Raw genomic sequence first — 23486 nt, 5'->3', positions numbered from 1 at the left:
AAGGAATTGTGCATCTTGATAGTCAAAAGGAATCACATGAAATGAATCAATAGTCTGATGAAAATTTATATACTCCTTTGCTTGAAATTAATGAAGATATTCAACATCCTTGTCAAACTTTAGGAGGGAAAGAAGACAATTATTGTTTTAGCAAAAGAAAACAAAAAGTACTATCTCCTCTGTCTGAAGATGAGATAGATCAACTCCTAAAAAACCATGTTAGAGCCCAAGCTAATGCAGGTTTGTCGTGTTCACATAGTCAAGAATGTGTTAGTGAAACTTCTTCCACTTTTGAAAATGAAGACAATCTTGAAATTAGATTTATAGATCAGCTAACAGATATTGTTTTCTTTCATGAAGATGATAGGGCTATCATGTTTGATAATCTTGAAGAATGTTTTCTGTTTAAGAATGACTTAGACTATGAATTTAAGAAGTATGAGCCTGAGAGAGACAGTATGCCAGAAATTGAGTCATAATTTCTCATGCTCGAGGAATTTACAGCCAACACTCAAATAGCATAAGGTTATACTTCACTATGCCTTCCTATCAATCAACAACCAACTATTCTTTCAGATCAGAATGAAGGGAGTACTTGTATTTTTGTTGTTGGATCTCAAGACAAGGTAATGCTTTCGGATGTTCAAGATCCTTTCAACAGTCTTTTGCAAGCATTGGAGAGGACGAATGTTGTAAGGTTTGTTAGCGTAAGCCATGGTTTTAGTTTTCATTGTGAGTTGCCTACATGTATGTCATTCTGCTTGCTCGAGGAAAGTGAGAGCAAAATTTCAGTAAGTAGCCATCTGCTAGATTGGTTACATTGGAAGGCTCACCTCACATGATTGTACATATTTCTTCAGTAGGCATGCGGTTGTCATTAGGATTTCAAGCCCCCAAATCTCGATGGTATGCTACCATTAATAAGCTGTGTAAGTACTTGTTTTAGTTAAGTAAGTCTTGAGTCATTTTTCAGTAAATTTCAAGTCATTTTCGAGTCAGTTTCGAGTCAATTTGTGTCATTTGAGTTGTCTGTGTTTAGTCATGCATTTCAGTTAAGTTTTTTACCGTATTGGCCCACATGGTTAGGCACTTTGTCTACGGTGTTCTTGACACCTCCAAGGAGTTGTCATCCCCAATAACGTCGATGTTAGTGTCAGTGTTTGCATACTGCCATCACTGATAAAAATCCTCTTTTCATATCATATTAGGGTCTCATTTTGAAATTTTTGTCATTCCACTAGGTCGTCAAGCAAAAATTTGGTCATTGAAGGTTGAATTAGGGTTTTCTTTACTCCTTTTAGAAATTTACCCCTTGTTGGCTCATTTCAACCTCGCTGAGTATCCATTGTCCATAAAGTTAATGACATCATGCCATCACATCAGTCATGTCATCTTGAAATTTAGTCATTCAATGTCTCATTAGGTCTTTTAGGATTTTTCAAGGTTTCATTAGGTCATTAGGGTTTCCAAGTTCCAATAAAACTCCATTCCATTGCATAAGACTGGCAAGTAAAGGGTGATCACATAACATCTCTTCACCATGTGAATATGATTTGTAAAGAAAAATGCTTATTTCATCATGTAATTTTATGTTCACTATATGTAATAAGTAATGTTCCTAAGTTGCCAACTCAATCTCTATATGCCAACTTCATTAAAGAATAGTCAAATTCAAAGAGTTCTCAAAGACCATCAAAAGATCAATTTGTCAAAGGAAATTGTCAAGTGAAAGGCTAATGTTTCAAAAATTTAAGTGAATGCCAAAGGGAGTTGTTTTTTCCCAAGGGTGTCCAAATCATCATTTTCCACAAGCGCTAAACCCTAATTTCCTCTCCCACTGAGCTAGGGTTGGCTATGAATTCAGAGACATCTGAGCAGAGGAGGCCTAAGGGAGGTCATTTAAGCAAGTATGAGGCCATTCCAACTCATAACCATCATGACTCCATCATTTTTCAAGAAGTCATTCCAAGGGACAAATCATTTGCCACACATAGGGCCAGTTTTGCTTCCAATTATGTTTCCAACCAAACAGAGATGAATTTTACAAAAGTGAGAAAGCTTTTTGTCCATAATAGTCCACGGATGAAAAACCTCCTTTAGTTTTTACACGAGTGTTATGGTTTTGGAGAAATGGCAAAAATACAATTGCTACAAGAGGGTTGATGCACTTCTGGAGCGACCTTGGAAAAATCAATTCTTCTCCTAGATGGAGTGTCCAAATGACTTGCTTGACGAGTCAAATGATAAATAGAGAAAGATTTTTCCAATAAGCTATCATGAGCTCAATTTGGAGTTGAGTAAGACCTCCAAAAGTTTCTTGCAAGAGAGCACTTCATTTTTGCATCCTCATTCTGCATGTTTTGACCAGTCTTGGGAGAATCAGCTTTTGTGTAAAAATATATGTTTCCCACCCCGGTTTTCAGTTTCACCTTATTTCTCCCATATAGTTAAATGCCCATTCTCATATCCATACATTTAACACTGAAAAAAATAAATTTTTGTTGAAAACACAAATTCTGGAAATTTTACAGAATGCTGAAAATGCAGAAATAAAATTCAGCAGTTATAAACAGCCATTTAAAACATTTAAACCCAATAATTTTTGGTCAATGTGACCCTGGAAAAACCCCCTACAACTCTTGGGGAAAATCGGTTTGAGAGCTCTTCTTTATTTCTGAAAATGCCTTTTTTACAGTGAGAAATTTTCAGCAAAAATCAGCAAGCAAATTTACAACTTATCTCGATTTCTGAGCCTCACAGCCCACTGGAAATTTTCAAACATCAACACAATGTTGTACGACTATTGTACGGATGGTACATACGGTTGTACGGACTGTACGGACAGTTGTACGGCATGTACAGACAAGCTGTACTGACAGACAGTATGAACCTCGATTTTTGTGCAGAAAATCAACTGCCTCGATTTCTGTGCAAAAACAAATCTGCCTTTTGCTGTTTGCTCAGCAAAATTCTGTCTTTTACTGCTTGCTCATTCAACTATAAGGATTTGCTTAAATGCTGCCTTGGTATGTGTGCCAAGTTGTTGCCTCCTTCTCCTCCTTGTCCAGAAATTTCCCTTGCTCCCTTGCTCTCTCTCTCTCAATCTGCTCATGAAAGAATGAATGATCTTTTCCTCCTTTTCCTCCCTTAATCCAACCCTAAGTGACTTTTGGGTGATCCCTAAATCCAATAGCTGAAATAGATTGAGATCTAGGGCTGAGATTAAATGCTCATTTAAATTTCACTTTCTATTTTTTTAATTCACCCCACTTTAATAAAGACCCACTTAGTGATTTATTTCCAAAGTCACTTTTCCTTTCTAATTTTTCATTGACTTTATAAAAGTCACTTTAAAATTAGAATTTAGTAACTTTATCACTTAAAGTCATTTTTAAATTAGATTTGACTTTATAAAAAATTATAAAGTCACTTTAGGAGAAAAATTAAATTCTTTTCGACACTTTTCCCTAGGCCAAAGATCAAAGCCTAAGGGAACCACCTGTCCTCCGGTACCAAATTTCAACACTCCCTCTTACCGAGGAAGGTGTTCCTCACCACACCCATCTTGTTTCTGAAGTAGTCATGCTTGCCCCGTGGTAAGGCTTTGGTAAGAATATCTGCAACCTGCTCATCAGTGTGAATATACTCAAGCTTCACAGCGCCCTTCTGAACACAGTCTCTGATGAAATGATATCTGATCCCGATATGCTTTGACCTGTCATGAAATACTGGATTTTCTGTGAGTTTAATGCAACTCTGATTATCACAGTAAATCACTGAAGGTCTCAAAGCTGACCAAATAAGCCAAACAACATCTTGCGAAGCCATATGGCCTCACAACTAGCTAGATTTGCTGCCATATACTCTGCTTCCACTGAACTGAATGCTACTGACTGCTGCTTCCGGCTGAACCATGACACTATTTCCGAACACAACCCAAAACAGCACCCTGAAGTGCTCTTCCTACAAGAAGCACAACCTGCCCAATCAGAATCAGTGTAACCTGCCAATCTCACTCCATCCCCCTGCTTGTAGTCCAAACCATAATCCACTGTCCCCTGCAAGTACCGCAAAATGTGTTTTGCAGCCACCCAATGAACCTTCCTAGGCTCACACATAAACTGACTCATCGTGTTGACTGCAAAACAAATATCTGGTCTAGTGTTGACCAAATACATCAAGGAACCAATCAGCTGCATGTACAATGTGGGATCCACCAACTCAAAATCTGAAGCATGAAGCTTCTTCCAGTTGGTGATCATCGGTGTCGACATGGGTCTACAATCCTCCATGTGGAACCTGCCAAGGATGTCCACAATATACTTCCCCTGCCCCAGGAAGAAATGCCCCTCCTCCTGCTACACCTCCAAACCAAAAAGTAATGCATCAAGTGATGTCCTTCATCTCAAACTCCACTGCAAGATCTCTCTTGCAGTGCTCTATGAGTCTCTCTGCACCTGTAATGACCAAGTCATCCACATACAGCACCAGAATGAGAGGCTCCTCACCTATCACAATAAAGTAAAGGTTCGGATCTGTCTCACTCTTCGTGAAACCCAACCCCTGCAATTAAGTATCTATCCTGAAGTACCAAGCTCTGGGAGCTTGCTTCAGGCCATAAAGGGCCTTCTTCAGTCTGCACACATGGGACTCCTTCCCATGCACCTCAAATCCCTGTGGCTGCTCAATGTACACCTCCTCCTGTATGAAGCCATTAAGAAATGCAGTCTTCACATCCATCTGGTGGATCTTCCAACCCATCTCTGTTGTTATCGATATAATGGAGCGGATCGAAGTATATTGAGCCATGGGAGCGAAGATATCCTCATAATCAATTGCCTCTACCTGGGAGAATCCTCTAGCTACAAACCTCGCTTTGAATTTCTCAACGCTGCCATCTGCAGCATGCTTTACCTTGTAAAGCCATCTGTAAGTAACCACGGATTTGCCCTCAGGGCTCGGCACCACCTCCCAAACATCATTCTTCATGATAGAAGAATACTCCTCCTGCATGGCCTCTCTCCAGACCTGCTGGCTAGCTGCCTCCTCATAGCTAGAAGGCTCAGAGACAAGGATGCTAGTAACCATTGCCATATAGCTACAAAACCTCTCAGGTGGTCTACTCTCTCTGACTGACCTCTTCAGCTCAGCGACAGATGTGGCATCTCTCAAGGTGTCCTGAAGCCACTTAGGCTTCCTCTTCCCTGAGTGCACTTCTCCCATAGGAGAATGAAACTCCTCCTCCCCATCATCATCAGGAGCCTGAACTCCCGACTGTCTGTTTGTTGTCCTCCTACCTGCCCCTGAACCTGTAGAAGCTGAGGTACCGTGTGAACTGTCCATCAATGGACTCCCTAGTGAACTGCTCTGTGAACTGCTCTGCATGCTACCCGGAGCACCATCCCTCTGGCTCGGTGAGCCACTGCTCACTGACGGACCTGATATCCTCATAGATGTACCTCCAGATCCTCTTGATCCCTGCCCACTGGATCCCTGCAACTGACTCAACTGTTGCTGAGGGTCTGGCTAATCCAGATGCTCTAACTCCCGTGATCTCCTAAAGGCCCTGTCCTCCTCGAACTTCACATCCCATCTAACAACAACTCTCCTCTCTGCAGGAATGTAAATCTGAAAGGTCTTTGAGGTCTCACTGTAGCCCACAAAGATACCCTTCTCTGCGGTGGGCTCTAGTTTGGTCCTCTTCTCCTTGGGTATGTAGGAGTATGTAATGCATCCAAAGATACGAAGATGACCAATATCAGGCTTCTTCCCAGAAAAAGCCTCCTCCGGAGTCATGTGCCCCAAGGCACGATGCGGACTTCTGTTTTGCAAATAAATAGCTGTGTTGCAGGCCTCTGCCCACAAGAACAATGGCAACCCCTGATCATGTAACATGGCTTTGGCAGCCCTTACGATGGATCTGTTCTTCCTCTCCGCAACCCCATTCTACTGGGGGTTGTAAAGAACAGTGAACTCCCTCCTAATGCCTGCCTCCGCACAATAGTCAACAAACTCTCTAAGGGTGTACTCTCCTCCATTGTCCGACCTCAGGGACTTGATCTTCCGACCTGTCTGTGTCTCCACAAGAGCTCTAAACTCCTGAAACCGCTTGAAGACCTCACTCTTGGTCTTCAAGAAATAAATCCAGGTCCTCCTGGAGTGATCATTAATGAATAAAACATAGATCTCAAATCCACTCAAGGAAGCATGAGACATCCGACCGCTCACATCGGAATGAATCAAATCAAGTATCCTAGTCGCTCTGTTGTCACCACTGGGAAAAGGGGATTTGGCAAACTTGCCCATCGCACATCCTCTGCAAGTATCAAAGTGATCAGTACTGAAATCTGGCACACCTGTAGTGATCTCCCGCAATTTCCTCAAGGCTCCATGATACATATGTCTCATCCTGTTGTGCCAAATCTCACACATCTCAGAATTGCTAGCTCTGTTGTTGGTATTACTGCTCAATGCCACAAGGGAATGGAATGCAAACTTGTATACCTTTGCATGGCGTACACCTATCACTCTAGCTGAATCAGCTGGAGTGCCCCTGGGATACATCAACACCTGTCCTCCCCTGAACAGTACCTCATATCCTCTGTCCTCCAACGCTGAGACGGATATGAGGTTCTTCCTCATCCCTGGCACATAAAGAACATCTAACACCTTCAAGGGAGGTTTAGACTCCCTCTGAAATGTCAGTGTCCCCACCCCGACTGCTCTGACAACTCTTTCATCACCGAGTACTACCTCAATATCAGTGCCACTCTCTGAAAGCTCTGAGAAGTACTCACGGACTCCTGTCATGTGACGTGAAGCCCCATTGTCCACATACCAGATACCCGAAGATGCTCCACTAATCGAGGGAAAGGCATGCTCCCTCTGAACCTGTGTGGCAGGTGATCCTGCACTAGAGGACTCATACGCAGTGAACCCAAATTCTCGGTCAAAACGAACTGCAAAGTCCTCAACCTCTGCTGAAGCTGTCACGTTCTAGTTCTTCCCCTTCTTCTTCTTCTCCAGACACACAATTGCATAGTGTCTCATCTTTTGACAATTCCAACACTTCACCTTGGAATAGTCCTTCTGTGTGTCACCCTGTTTACCTTTACCTTTGCCTTTGCCCTCACCATTGCTTGTGGAAGTCTGCTTCTTCCCTTTGCCTTTCTTGCCTCCTGCCGATAGTGCTACATCCTCATCCTGCTCAACTGCCTTGGCTGCCCCAATTTGACCTTTCCTGATCTCTGTCTGAATGCAATCATCCCAAAACCTCTCCCATGTGGGAAGGGTCTCACGTGCACAAACTCCATCAGCAAAGTTCATCCATGAACGGGGGAGTCCATTCACTGCAATCCGCACCAACTCAGTGGGTGGAATGTCCTCTCCAACTGCTGCCAACTCATCTCTCACATTAGTAATATTTGTGAGATATCCAGCTGCACTATCATTACCCATCTTAATAGTCTTCAGCTTCTCCTTCAGGACCATTTTCCGGTTCTCATTGGTACTCTGGTAGAGATTAGACAATGTTGTCCACATCTCATGGGCATTTCTCTTTCCTCTCACATGAGGAATGTAATGGTCTTTGACTCCGTCTAGAATCAGTCTCTTACCCTTGTTGTTCTTTTTATTATACTCAGCCAACTGAGTGGCATCAGTAGGGACAACAACAGGGTTCTGTGTGGTATGCACCATGATATCCCAGACTTCTGCCTCCTCAAAGATACTCTGCATTCTCTCCTTCCAAACGTTGTAATTTGTATGCCCATCCAACCTATCCTCCACCCTCAATCCCAATGACATCCTGTTGTCTTAAAACTGAAAAATAGCATTGTTGTAGTAAAGATAAAAACTGTTGTTTGTAAAAAATCAGCTTGTTGGAATTTTCTGAGTGAAAAATCAGCAGGCTGTAATTTTCTTCTTTGTTGTCCCAAACTGCCCTTCAACACTCAAGCTCCGATACTATGTAAAAATTTATGTTTCCCACCCCGGTTTTCAGTTTCACCTTATTTCTCCCATATAGTTAAATGCCCATTCTCATATCCATACATTTAACACTGAAAAAAAAAAAAAAAAATAAATAAATAAATAAATTGTTGAAAACACAAATTCTGGAAATTTTACAGAATGTTGAAAATTCAGAAATAAAATTCAGCAGTTACAAACAACCATTTAAAACATTTAAACACAGTAATTTTTTGTCAATGTGACCCTGAAGAAACCCCCTACAACTCTTGGGGAAAACCAGTTCGAGAGCTCTTCTTTATTTCTAAAAATGCCTTTTTTACAGTGAGAAATTTTCAGCAAAAATCAGCAAGCAAATTTACAACTTATCTCGATTTCTGAGCCTCACATCCCACTGGAAATTTCCAAACATCAACACAATGTGGTACGGCTACTGTACGGACGGTACGGACCGTTGTACGGATGGCTGTACGGACCTCAATTTTTGTGCAGAAAATCAGCTGCCTCGATTTCTGTGCAAAAACAAATCTGCCTTTTACTGTTTGCTCAGCAAAAATCTTCCTTTTATTGCTTGCTCATTCAACTGTAAGGATTTGCGTAAATGTTGCCTTGGTATGTGTGCCAAGCTGCTGCCTCCTTCTCCTCCTTGTCCAAAAATCTCCCTTGCTCTCTTGCTCTCTCTCTCTCTCAATCTGCTCATGAAAGAATGAATGATCTTTTCCTCCTTTTCCTCCCTTAATACAACCCTAAGTGACTTTTGGGTGATCCCTAAATCCAATGGCTAAAATAGATTGAGATCTAGGGATGAGATTAAATGCTCATTTAAATCTCACTTTCTATTTTTTTAATTCATCCCACTTTAATAAAGACCCACTTAGTGATTTATTTCCAAAGTCACTTTTCATTTCTAATTTTTCGTTGACTTTATAAAAGTCACTTTAAAATTAGACTTTAGTAACTTTATCACTTAAAGTCACTTTTAAATTAGATTTGACTTTATAAAAAATTATAAAGTCACTTTAGGAGAAAAAATAAATTCTTTTGAACACTTTTCCCTAGGCCAAAGATCAAAGCCTAAGGGAACCACCTGTTCTCCGGTACCAAATTTCAACATTTTGGAGGGTCAAATCAAGACCATTTTGAAAACTGAAGGTAGATTTGGAAACTAGACAGGACAAGCTTTGTAATGAGCTATCATGGGCTCAATTTGGACACCTGGAAGGCAGTCAAAATCAACCTACAAGTTGGAGGGCACATTCTGAACTTGGAGGGCGCGTTTCACCAGTGTTGCGCGTTTGCCTGCAATTTTTGTGCATTTCTTAAGGGTGTTGCGCACCTGTAAAGAGAGGGCGTGTTTGACCATATTGCTACACGTTTTCCCAGAAACTTCAAGAGGTAGCCCACAGAGCACAACATCCTCTCCAAACTTCAAAATATGTCACAAACATGCTCCAGCACCACAAGTAGGTTGAAATCACATTACTCCTCTCCTCAACAGTTGATTTATATGGTGTTTCATTGTGTTTTGGTGTCTTACTAAGTTCAAAACCTAGTAACATAATCCCATCCCTAAACTCCATTTCCTAGCTTCCCACTACCATTCCTACATTTCAAAACTACCCCTTTCCACCTCCCTCATATCACACATCCCCATTTCCATCTCCTCAATTTCCTCACAACATTCTATACTCTCTACACCTACATCCCATTTCATCACCTCCCTAGGGTTTAACTCTAAAAACTCAAAGCTACAAAAGAGAAGATTTAAGCCTTGACCAAGCAAGAGGGGAAACAGAGGCTAGAAATTCTTGTTGAGGCATCACTCCATGCCTCAAACACATGATCAGCTGTTATCCCACCAATTTTGACAAGTTTTGAAGCAAATTTTGTAACTTATGAATTACTGTGTTTTTGGAGGCATTTTTAGCACAGTCAAAAGTTCAAACTCGCAGCACTTAGGGTGTTGCTCTCTTTTTTGGGACATCCGATGAGAAAAAGGTCAGCATATTTGGATTCAGAGTGATGAGGACATGCACCCTGTGCATTTGCTAAGCATTTGGAGACAAACAGACCAACCAAAAAGGTCAAAAACCACCGAAAAACCACCTTTCTGCCTCATTCTTGCTTGGGCATTGTGTGTTTACCAGTCTTGGGAGATTGAATCTTTGAGAGGGAAAATGAGCTCCAAATGGAAAACCGAAGACATGTTTGGAAAATAGACTTGAAGGGGATTTCCAACGAGCTATCTTGGAGCAAATTTGGACACCGGGAAGGCACCCAAAAGCAATCCTGAACTTCAAGGGCATGTTTGACACTGAAAGGGTGTGTTTGACAAAGAGAGGGCATGTTTAACAGTCTTTTCCAATTTTCATTGTTTCTCCCCAAATTGATTTTCACGCCTATGGGAAGTTGATGTTTTACTGATGTAATTGATAAGGATGATGTAATTATTATGTTTTTTCACTGTTATCTAGGGTAAATAAATTAGTTAAATGGCCTACATTACTTGTGATGAATCAGTTTGCTTAAGTTAGGGATGAGCAACTTTGACCACCCTATACTCTAGCTATTAGTTCAGTCATTCTTGCAACTGTGCCTCCTCTCATGGATTCGACCCCTGAGACTAGGCTGAGTTGGTTTGAGGCCTATATTATGTATTTTCTTAGTCATTTTACAGGTTGGACTCTCTTGGATGTTGTAATAGCTTTCAGACTTTGGCATGGAATATATTAGATGAAGTTGCAGCTATTTTGGTGGGATTCCTGTGCCACGATATTTCGATCTTGTTAATTCTTCAGTTTCATATGTGCGAATGTTTTGTTCCTTTCATGATCCATTTCACTCTAATTATGTTTGGTTTTCAATGTGTGATAAGCAGAATTCATATTTGTATGCTCTGTTTTTGGAAAATCATCATAGATTGTTTCATTTCTTCAGTTTAAAAAGAATTCATGACCCTCATGCCCTTTTTAGCATCTCACTAGTCTAAACCATCTCATCACTATACTACGGAGTTTAAAGTACCTTGCCTACCTTGCCCCATCAAATGTCTGCAATTCTGATTCACTTGGCCCTGACCTAGTCCATTCTTTGACCTAATTCACTCATCCTTGTGACTACCTAACCAAATCAAATCAAACAACCCTCTGCACTTTATATCTAGCCTAGAACCCTAATCTATCCAGCTCTCTTCAATGTGATCCTTTGGAGAGAGCCCTCTCCGGCTTGGTAGGGCTAGCTACTAAGTCAAAAGATTGGTCTATGGGTACCTCAGTTGGACTCTTCCTCAGCCTTGGAGATCCGAAGGAGTGATAACAAAGGCCATTATTAATTCTTGGTCATGCCATTTGGTCTCTGTAATGCTCCATCTATTTTTCAAAGCCTCATGAATCACCTACTGAAACCATATCTCTGAAAATTTGTCCTCATTTTCTTTGATGACATTCTCATCTACAGTCTTACCTGGGAAAAACATCTTCATCATGTAGACCTGATCTTGCAACTGCTCCGGAATCACAAATTATTTGACACACTGTTCAAGTGCTCTTTTGGTGTGGAAGAGGTCGAGTACTTGGGACAAATTGTGGGTCGTGAAGGTGTGAGGGTTGATCCCAAAAAGATACAGGCAATGCAAGATTGGCCCCAACCAAAAACCTTGAAGAGTTTGAGGGGATTCTTAGGTCTCACCGGCTACTATTGCAAATTTGTCCGCAATTATGGTTGCATTGCTAGACCCCACACTAACCTTCTCAAGAAAAATTCATTCCTCTGGACTGATGCAGCACAACAGGCATTTGTGGCTCTCAAACAGGTCATGTGTTCCACTCCAGTATTGGCACTACCGACTTCACCAAATCTTTTGTGATTGAATGTGATGCTTCAAGTACTGGTATTGGTGTGTCTTAATGCAAGAAGGTCGACCCTTGGCTTTCACCACCCAAAAATTGAGTGGGAAACATCTGGGGCAACTACCTAAGAGAAAGAGATGATGGCCATATTACATGTTGTAGATACCTCGCGACCATACTTATTGGAGCGGCATTTCCATATCCGCACAGACAATCAAAGCCTCAAATATTTTTTGGAGCGACGTTTATCCTCACCACAGCAAAATAAATGGTTGGCCAAAATGTTGGGATATGATTATGAGATAATTGACAAGAAAGGGCGCGACAATGTAGGAATGGATGCTTTATCGCGCCAATTTGAGGATGAAAGCACCTGTTATCAATCGCTCTTCCCATACCAGATTGGATTGAAGAAGCCCGGAAGGAATGGTTTTCACACCCCTCTCTCTCCCAACTCATTAATAACTTGAGAGTAGATCCTAATTCCTCAGTTGGGTACTCTTGGAAGGATGGGATTCTTCGCTACAAGGATCGAATAGTTATATCGCCGACATCCTCCCTCAAAACTCACATTTTTGCAGAGTTGCACTCATCTCCCACTGCAGGGCATGTAGGTTTTCAGAAGACTTATGCTCGCACTCGTCGTTCTTTCTTTTGGACAGGGATGAAAATTGACATTCTTACTTTTGTAGTTGAATGTGATGTGTGTCAATGCCACAAAGGAGAAACAGTGAAGTTACCAGGAACCTTACAACCATTGCCAATCCCTACCTCAGTCTGGACAAATGTTTCTATGGATTTCATTACTAGTCTCCTGAAGTCAAGCAACAAATCCTTCACCATGGTGTTTGTGGACATACCTTCTAAATATGCTCATTTTTGCGCTCTACCCCACTCATTTACCCCCACTTTGGTGGCTCAAGTTTTCATGGACCAGATCTTCAAACTGCATGGCATGCCAACGTCCATTGTGTCTGATTGTGACATGACTTTCACCAGCAAATTTTGGCAAGAACTGTTCAAGCTAAGAACTGTTCAAGCTACAAGGCACCCAACTCCAACTAAGTATTGCTTATCATCCCCAAACTGATGGTCAAACTGAAGCAGTCAACAAATGTTTGGAGACATACCTACGGTGCTTCACTTCAGAAAAGAAGCATCAAAGGGTACAGTGGCTAACTTTAGTTGAATAGCAATGTTCCACCAAGGTTTTGGGACGAGGGGGTGAGGGAGCGAGGATACGCGAGAGCGGCCTATGCAAAAGCTCCCCACCAATTTTTAGGAAACGTCGGGGGGCATCAGGGTCTTAAAAAATTATAAATATAGAATATAATTTATTAATTGAGTCCACTATGACAATTGGGTTTGAATTGAAAAGCTACAAAGCATGATCATTGACATGAATATCATTATCTAATATCATATACATTTAAAATTCTAATTTATAATCATACATCATACATTATTATTAAAGTTTAAACCATATTGATGTTCCACTTCCTACTATGAACATTGAATATTGAACAGTGAATATTGACATAAAATTATAAAAGTAAGTCTGATACATCATACATCAAGAGTCAAAATTTTATAGAATTATAAAAGACTAAAGTAAAGTCTCATACATCAGGAGTCAAAATTTTATAGAGTCGGAATAACATAAGAACATCAACATATCAAAAGATAAACGAGCATAATTTTGCTCAAGCCTCAAGGTAATGCCCCACTAATCTCTACATCCAGCTACTGCATGAATAAATCAGGATCAACCATATCACCATCTGAATCTGAATCACTGGAATTCTCAAACATGCTAAGTGGCACACCAACCAACCCCATCTATCTCTCATCAAGTCTCTCCTCCATATCTACCTGTGCATCATCCTCTGGATCAACATCCCATCGTGTTGCTAGTCCCTTCAAATACTCAGGTGTCTTCCCATGCTCAAGGCGTAGGGCACTATGCACAGCAACTAACTTCTCTGCTCTTTTAGAGGTAAGCTTGTTCCTCTTGATAGAGTGGATGAAACTATACGTGGACCAATTCCTCTCTGCTGCAGAGGAACTAACAATCTGAGACAACAAACGCATAGCTAGATCTTTGAGCTCTGGAGCACCATCCCCATGCATCCTCCACCAACCAATCAGGTCATCTTGGGCTAGATCTATGTGATCTGCCCGAGCACCAGGTGTGTTAAAGACGACACTAAGAGATGCAAATTGAACAAACTGTCTTCGAAATCTTGACCCCTCCTTCTCACTGTACATCTTTGCAATTGCATCTAGGAACCCATTCTTTACCTCTCGATCATCAATAGGAGGCACCCTCCCAGGTCTCTCAACATACCATTTTGGTTTTAATGCATATGTTGCCATGTGCAAAGGTGTGTTCATGCAATCCCACCTACGTTGAATGATGGGTCAAATATGAGAAGTATAGAACTCTAATGAAGGCTCCCTCTGCTGAATGGCTACCTTCACACAACCCAACATACTATCAAAGGTCTCATAGATTTCTCCACGACTAGGGGCATCTGAATCAGTGTAACGAATGACTTCCACAATAGGGCCCAAGAATGACACCAAATAAGAACAATCTGCCCACCAATCATTATCCAACACCTGAAGCCTGGCCTTCTTCCCAGTGTCTGTCTTTGATTCTAACCACCTTCCCCATTCTGAACTCACAACCAAGGCTTGTAGAGGTGCTTGTACCTCTATCATCCTCTCCGATAAGAGAAAATAGCTAGCATATCTAGTATCAGTGGGCTTGAGGAATTCCTTCCTCGTGTGAGCCATGTACATAGCCAAGGAAGAGTGGCGGTTCCAGATAAACATCTGCACATCTCTTGTCGTTGTCACCAAGTCTGATGTCCACTGAATCTTTCCAATGTCCTTCAGTGCATTATTGAGGGCATACACACAAGGAGTCCAAAAAATATGTTGATACCTGTTTTGAATCAATAACCCAGCTGATCTACAAACTGTTGTTGCATCTGTCACAACCTGCACCACACTATGAGGCCCAACATCCTCTACAGCTTTTCGAAGAAGCTCAAATTGGAAAGATGCATCCTTACGCTTTCCAGAACAGTCAACAACTTTAAGAAAGAATGGACTTTCTGAAAATGTCACTATGATGTTGATTAGTGGGCGTTTTCGGATGTCAGTCCATCCATCCATAACAATAGAGCAACCAAACCTCAACCATGTTTGTCTCGTTCTATTTTTCTACACATTAATTTTGGACACTTGTCTATCTAAAATTGATGTTCGTAGTTTATGTTCTCTAGGTGGTACATATGAAGGCTCTATTTTTGCAATTGCTTGGCCATTTCCTTGTAATAAGGAGAATGAACAACATGGAAGGGAATTCCATTGGCAAAAAGAAATTTCCAATTGCATCATCTGTTTCATCTCAATCTAGAATGTTGTACATCCCAGACATTGTACCACCCATTACACAAGAACGAGACGCACGAGTAAAAACCTATCCTTTTTGATGAAGCACTAGATGGAGGAATATTTGTGGATGGATCAACATGTCTGCTAGAAAACAATCGTTTTCCAATGGCTGCCCTTTCTAGCCTCCAAAGTTGCTCTCTTTGAGCTGAATTCAGGTTTTTTGAGGGACACATATTGACTCCTTTACCTATAATAGCCAAAATGTGTTGCTTCACCCTGGTATAGTTGCCAACAAAGTGATGCCTACAAATATCGCAGAACCAATCACGTGAGCCACCACCAACTTTTGGATTCTTTTTCAACAATCTAGTTGCATAAATTAGAAGTGGTTTTAGAGGATTAAATGTCCCCTTTCCAAATTTTTCTAGCTCTCTTGGTGGGCCTCCAGAATCTACACAATGTCTATTCTGGTATCTTGCCCCCTTGTGACCGCTTTCAACTTCTTCTTGTGCATCTTGTGGCTCACTACCACTGTAGCTACTGTCACCGTTCTCACTGTTCCCAGAAGAAGTTTGACTATGACTCATAGTTGTAAGTTGTCACTTTGTAAGTTGAATGACGAATCAAAATGTAGGTTGCAGCCTGTAATGAAAAAATAAAAAAAAAAATTAAAAATTAAAAACATTACACGAGCTAGTAGCTACAACACACACATTGAAGTTTTGAACACTGATTCTTTTTTTTAATTTACGAGAAAAAAATTGAAATTAATATACGGTCAATAGTTCTAAACAATTTAAAAAAAAATTAAAATTTACAAAAATAGTTTCAATTTTTTTTTTTTGAACACAGTCAAAACTGAATAAAAAACAAAAAACAAACAAACAAACCAAAAAAAAAACAAAAAAACGCAACCTAAAAAATTAAAACACAGTCAAGACTTCTTACATGGGTCTAAAAAATTACAAAAAAAATTACAAAAAAAATTGAAAAAAACAGTGAAGTTTCTAATTTTTTTAGAAATAAAGTAAGTTTAAAAAAAAATTAGAAAAAATGAAAGAAAAAATAAGAAATGAAGCTACAGAATTACAAAAAAAAATAATTTAAAAATGAACAAATTTTACAAACAGTTTTGGCACTTATCTAAGACGCAGCAATCAGCGTTCAGGTAGGGCCGCAGGTGACACTGCACAGTGACGGTGGACTGCTGCTCGACGGGGAGGAGTGTTGCAGCCTTCAACAGACCAGTGGACTGCTGCTCGACGGGGAGTGCTGGTCGACAGAGGGGAGTGCTGCTCACTGGAGGAACGATGCTCGACTGGAGGAACGCTGCTCAACGAAGGACGGGAGGATTGAGGAGCGAATGGTGTGAGGGTTTAAAAGTTGAAACCCTACCTAATTAACAGTTAATTAAATTTGGTTTATATTAAACCTTAGTTATTTTAGAATTTACGTTAAATTTTAGTTTTAAACCATTTTTTTTAAATTGTGCCCCTCGTCCCCCTTTTTGGAAACGACTCCTCAGGATAGAGAAACGACCCCCTGACATGTACCCTGATTTTTGGGGGTGTGGGGAAATGACCCCTTCTCATCCCCAAGTCCCTGGAGCACAGGGAAGCTAGGAAACTAGACCCCTGGGGGGGAGTCCCCGTGGAACACTGTTGAATAGTGGTATAATACTAACTATCATGAAGCCACCAAGATGACTCCATATGAAGCAGTGTATGGCCAACTCCCACCTTCATCTATTTCTTATAATACCTGGATGCTCTAAGGTGCAAGCTGTTGATCAACTCCTACAGAACCGTGCCGCCATGATAGCTCATCTCAAAGATAATCTCCAGCAAGCTCAGAATCGAATGAAGCAACAGACATACCAACATCATTCAAAGCACACCTTTCAAGAAGGGGATCAGGTATTCCTGCGGCTGCAACCATATAAGCAAACATCGCTCAAAGAAAAGGGCTGCCGGAAATTAGCTCCAAAATTCTACGGACCTTATCAAATACTTCAGCGCATTGGAGCAGTAGCCTAAAAGCTAGCCTTGCCACCAACTTTAGAAATCCATCCAGTCTTCCATGTATCATGCCTCAAGAAAGTGGTGGGGAACAATTGCAGAATTCAAACCAGTCTACTCGAATTGGATGAGGAAGGTTCACTCTAGCTCCAACCTGAACAGGTCCTCGATACTCGTGAAAGACATCTGTGCGGCCGCATGATCAAGGAAGTCCTCGTCAAGTGGAAAGAAACCTCTCCAGAAGATGCGACCTGGGAAGCAACTACTATTCTTCAGCAGTTTCCGCAGCTTCAGCCTTGAAGACAAGGCTACTTTTGATGGGGGAGGGCATGTTAGGGTCCAACCCTAACCCCTTTATTTATGTAATAAACACAATAGGGTCAAATCATAGTCATAGTTAGTTATAGAGTCAATAAAGCTTGTATTAATAATCGTAAGTGGTTGACCTGCATTTAAGAAAGGGACCACAATTAGTTGCAAACGGGCCATAATTAATAAATAAAGTGGTTAACCCATGTTATGCAAAAGACCACTAGTTGTTAGTGATTTGAAAATGAGATTTTAGATTACTTTTAAGGTATTACAGATTCATGTGCAGGATTTTCCTATATTACTTAGTGCAATGGATCGAAAAGATTGCGAATAATATAGACAATGAGCAGTTAGAGAAACATAATAGACAAACAGACATAACACAACAAATAATCAAGGAGTTCACCCAAAAATTTTGGGCTACGTCTCCTGGTCTAATGTTCAGTTGTGACCTCTCTATTATGTCTTCAAGAGCAGATTTTTTACAAATGTGAGCTCAAATTGAGTCTCAACACAATGGGAATAAAACAGCAGGGCTTTAATTGGATCCCCCAAGTCTTTTTGAGTACACAGTCTCTCCCTCTCGCTCTCTGTCTCTGTCTTCTCTCTATCTCACCACTGCTTGCCCCTATCTCTATCGTTCAATGGCTTTTAAGCCAATTGGCACTTGTCTATTCGTTTTCCCTTTCGATATCTCTGGCTCTCGGCCTCTATCCCCTCAAATCCCCTCTAAGCGTTAAACAATCATTGTTAAAAGTCTTCAGGGATGGTGGCCACCTGTTTTGTAATGGAAGGGACCATCGGCGCATTAGAAATCCCAAAATAGTCGTTCTCTATTTACACAGAGAAATACACAAAAACACTGTAAAACTCTGCCCAAACTCCTTTTATCAGACCTGAAATATTATCAATTCCACCCTAAACTCCATCGGGTCTGCCTTTAAATCGCTATCACAAGTCGCTTGGTCATGGTTTTCTTCGTATTTGGGTTTATAGCGAAAAACCCCCAATACACAGAAAACCCGACAAAATGCTCCATATCAGACGTCAAATATCATAATATCGCATTCATAACCCTTTCAGGTCTGGCCATGTATCGCTATCGCATCTCCCTTTTAGCTTTCGATCGTTGATTGTGTTGATCGACCTTATCGGCTATCAGTGCATCGCATGGTCGTTGGCCTGTGGCATCACCCCTTATATAACTGCGATGCGATATTGCGCATATCGCCAATCCTTCGGGCCGCGGGTTAAGCCCTTCTGTATATCCCTATGAGCGATGCGATATAGCGCGGGTAGATCTGGACCGTCAGATCTGGGCGCTTGAACGACGGTCCTCATCTAATCGGGCTTGATCGTTATCGCGATTTCCATAAGGTCGCGCCCAATTAACTCCGCCTGCTACCGCCGCTTGCGATATATCGATCAGATCTGGATCGTTGATCAGTTAGATCCAACGGCTCCTATGCATTGTTGTTTTGGCCTCTGATAGGCTCTGTTTTCACTATTTCTGCGTGTTTTACTTGCCTAATAGTGTAATTTGCCATCCTTGAAGGTTTATCCTTTGCAATTGTTTTTAAGCATTGAAGACGAGGATTTTTAGGATCCATTTTGGATCACACCTTCCCACTGAAAAGCTTTTGGACTACCAAGAGTTGGTTTTATAAGCATCAATAAGTGAGGATATAGCTTTCTCACTTGTCAAATCTCTATCCATCGTGCACTTCTTGGTTTTGAACCTTTGAGTCTGATTCTCAGGTACTCAACATCCCCTCTGCGTGTCGTTCTCACCTTCTTGTCCAGAACTGTCTCTTCCTGCAACTCATTGAGATACTCAGGCAACAGATCATCAATAGAAGGCAACTAACTTTGCTCTTCGGGATCATCAATTAATGAAAGTTCATACGGCCTCAAGTTCTCTGCATTAATGACTAAATAGATATGCATATACGCTGGCAAATCAAGGCGAAAGACATTTTCACCATTTTTCTCAATTATCTTGAAAGGCCCATACCTTATTGGCTTCATCTTCTTACCTTCACCTTGCATTCTGTCTTTGTTGATGTACAGCCAGACTTGATCACCAACTTGGAAACTATGCTCAATTCGATGCTTGTCATGCCTTGCCTTATACTTGGCTTGGCTTCTTTCCAGTTGTTCCTGCACTGCCTGGTGAATTTCTAGGATCTGTTCAATGAACTTGGTTGCTTTTTCCACATCACTGTGTCCATCAACTGCTATGTCTTTTCCGAAAACAAAATCCAAGGGAAACTTTGGTGTAAAACCAAAACAAGTCTCAAGAGGAGATCTCTGAGTAGAAGAGTGATTGGCACAGTTGTAAGCATGTTGCACATAACACAAATGTTCATCCCAAAGCTTGGGATGCTTGTTGCAATAGCCTCTGAGCAACTGGATCACTATCCTATTGACCACCTCTGTTTGGCCATCTGTTTGTGGATGAAATGTTGTGCTTTTCTTCAATCTGGTGTCCATCAATTCCCACAGACTTGACCAAAACTTCCCAACAAATCGGGAATCTCGATTAGATACAATGGAAGTGGGTAACCCAAAATGAACCCATACATGCTGAAAGAACAACTTTGTTGTTTGTTCAGCTGTAATCTGCTTGTTACAAGGTATTAAAATACACATTTCGCTGAACCTATCCATAATAACATATAAATAATCATGACCTTTTCTAGATTTTAGCAATCCCCCAACAAAGTCCATGGAAACACCTTCCCAAGGACAAGAAGGAACTAGAAGTGGAGTGTATAAGCCTAATTTTCTATCACTGGGCTTGCTTTTAGCACACATAGTACACCCTTTAATATATCTAGAAATTGTTTCATGCATTCTTTGGTAATAACAGAACCTTTGCAACAATGCAACTATTTTACTTACACCAAAATGACCTGATATAAGAGAAATATGTGCTTCTCGGATTATGCTAACTCTTTCAATTTATGGAATGCATAACTTTCCCAAATGATACAAGAGTTGGTCCTTAACATAATAATCCAATTGTTCTACTTGTTTTCCATAACTTAAAATTGCATATACATCTTTAAAATCTACATCTTGAACATATTGTTCAATGTAGCTTTCATGCATTACTGAGTTATGCTCAAGTATAGTAGATGCATTTATGATTGGTCTAAATAACATATCTGCAACCTTATTGTGTATGTCCTTCTTATATCTGATGACAAGATGAAATTGTTGTAGAAAACCCATCCACCTATAGTGTCTTGATTGCTGCAATTTAGTTTATGAGTGAAAATATTGAAGTGGTTGATGATCTGTATGTATAATTGTTTCTTTGCCCATTAGGTAATGTTTCCACTTTTTCACACTCTGTACTGATGCATATATTTCTTTATCATATGTGGGATAATTAACTATTACAGAAGTAAATGTCTCAAAATGATAGCATATGGGTTTACCGTGTTGCATCAACACTGCTCACATAGCATAGTCACTGGCATATGTTTCAATCTCAAATGGCCGTTGAAGATCTGGCAGTGCTAGTACTGGTGATGTACTAATTTTTTCTTCTAAGGTGTCGAAAGCTTTCTGTTGTTTGCCTCCCCACTGAAACACCTTTTTCAATCCTGTTAAAGCATGTAAGGGAGCTGCAATCAAGGAAAAATTAGCAATAAACTTTCTCCAATATTGTGCTACTCATAGGAAACTCCTAACTTCTGTAGCAGATTTGGGTTCAGGCCAATTCACAATGACTTCAACCTTAGAGGGATTTATCTTCAATTTACCACTCCGTACAATATGACCCAAATAATTTAAAGATGTTTTGCCGAATTCACATTTTGACAACTTCACATAGAGATTTTCTCTTTTCAAAACATCTAAACTCTGTTTTACATGCCTCAAATGTTCTTCCCATATTTTACTGAAAACAAGAATGTCATCTAAATATAGAATTACAAAATCATCAATAAAAGGTCTGAGTACACCATTCATAACTTTCATGAAAGTGGCAGGAGCATTAGTTACGCCAAAATGCATAACCAACCATTCATACAGCCCTTGCTTTGTTTTGAAAACAGTATTCCATACATCTTGTTCTGCAACTCTGACCTGATGATAGCCACTACGCAAGTCTAACTTGGAAAAGTAAATTGTTTCTTTCAACTGATCTAATAGATCATCAATGCGAAGAAGAGGATAACGATTCTTGATAGTTATTTTATTCAGTTCTCTGTAATCAATGCACACCCTCCACGAACCATCTTTCTTCTCACCAACACGATTGGAGATTCGCATGGTGATGTTCTTGGTCTTATGAACCCTTTATCGAGTAGCTCATAATACCTACTTCTTGATCTTTGCATTCTCTAAAGCAGATAACCTGTACATTCCGATGTAAGGCAATGGAGCATCTTGCTGCAAATGAATATCATGTACTATTTCACTTTTGGTTGCCAGACCTTTAGGTTCTTGAAATAGGATATCATATTCTGAAACAACTTTAACTAAATCAGCGTTCTTTTTAGCATCACAGCATTCAAATACATTGGTTTTATCAGGGTTCTTTTCCTTTACAACCATTAGTAAAAATTGTTTACATGAATTCACAATTCTTTTCATCTGCCCTGAGTTTATGAGAGAATAGTTATTTTTGAGTTTATGAACTCTTACAATATATTTTGTTCCATCTTTAGTGAGTTGATACTTTTTTCAGCTCTATAGAAAATGGTTTTTCTATCATACAAGTAAGGACTTCCTAAAACAATACCACACATATCCAAGGGAACTATATCTAACTCAACCTCATTTACAAATGTTGACCCAATAGCAAACCTAAGTTTACATTGTCTAGTCACTTGTAGCTTTGTTTTATCACATACCCAACCTAATGCATATGGATTCTTGTGAAGTGTGGTTAGTAATCCCAACTTCTTTACAATTGCTTCAGAAATCAAGTTTATTTGTGATCCACTATCAAATAAAGTATCAATCTTTTGGTGCTTGGAAATAACCTTAATATGAAAAAGCTCATGTCTTTTCCTCTCATTATCTTCATTATCAATAGATTTTGCATAAGTACTTGTAGATGCTTCAAAATTTTTATCTTTTATACATGTGTCTGTCACTGTTGTTTCATCACTTGAGTCTGACCCCAAATCTTTTTGAATGGCAGCAGCAGTCTTCTTCTTCTTACCACCGAACTTCCTAGGTTTCAGCTCCGGATGCAAAGACTAGCAGCCTTCATCATCGTGTCCATCCTTCTTGCAGTGAGAGCATGAAGGTTTGTCTTTCCGGACAGTGTTTGCCTTCCTCTCCTTCCATTTCAGCGTTTTCTTTTCCTTGTTCTTGCTTGCAGAGGATTTTGATGATCCCCCAACTTCTGGGTTCACATTTTTGCCTCTAGCCTCTAGATGTGTAGCCTGAACCGATACATCATCTAGGCTAGTGGGGTTAAACATGAGAATGGTGTGCTTCAAATAGCTATGCAAACCACCTATATACTTCAACAAAGTTTCAGATGAGTCTAGAGATATGCCTAGAATTAAAGCTCTTTTCTAAATTCCTGGGTATAACTTTGTACACTTTGGCCCTTTAATTGGCGTAGAGTTTGCCAACTCATCATTGCTTGTTGCATATAAGCTAGAGGATAGAACTGTTTTTTAATGGCAGAAACAAATTCATTCCAGGTAGAAATAATTTTACCTTGTTTCTTCAGATCAGCTTGTGTCTTGCCTTCCCACCACACTAGTGCAGTTCCTGCAAGGCGAAAGCTAGTCAGTTGAATCTTTCTCCTCTCTGAATCAATGTTATGCACCTTGCAATATACATCAATCTGTCTAATCCAGTTATCTAGCTTTTCTGCATTTAATTCTCCATCATAAATTGGCAAATCAAACTTTACATCTAATTTAATCAAAGAAGTTTTTTTCTTTTTCTTATCAGGAAG

The 23486-nt window shown here is 40.3% G+C and overlaps 1 protein-coding gene across 1 annotated transcript; it reads right to left on the bottom strand.

The window, feature by feature from the left end:
- Positions 1 to 14237: 14237 nt before the first annotated feature.
- On the bottom strand, positions 14238 to 14999 carry LOC149222130 (uncharacterized). Its single transcript, XM_089387515.1, has one exon. The coding sequence runs from the start codon at positions 14997 to 14999 to the stop codon at positions 14238 to 14240; it is 762 nt and encodes a 253-aa protein (XP_089243641.1).
- Positions 15000 to 23486: the final 8487 nt, after the last annotated feature.

This window comes from Pinus tabuliformis, chromosome Q (assembly GCF_031772625.1).
Source record: "Pinus tabuliformis cultivar Carrire ecotype Pingquan chromosome Q, CPIR1, whole genome shotgun sequence".
Lineage (NCBI taxonomy): Eukaryota > Viridiplantae > Streptophyta > Pinopsida > Pinales > Pinaceae > Pinus > Pinus tabuliformis.
The sequence above is the reverse complement of the archived record's forward strand: the minus strand, read 5'-3'. Positions and strand labels throughout refer to the sequence as shown.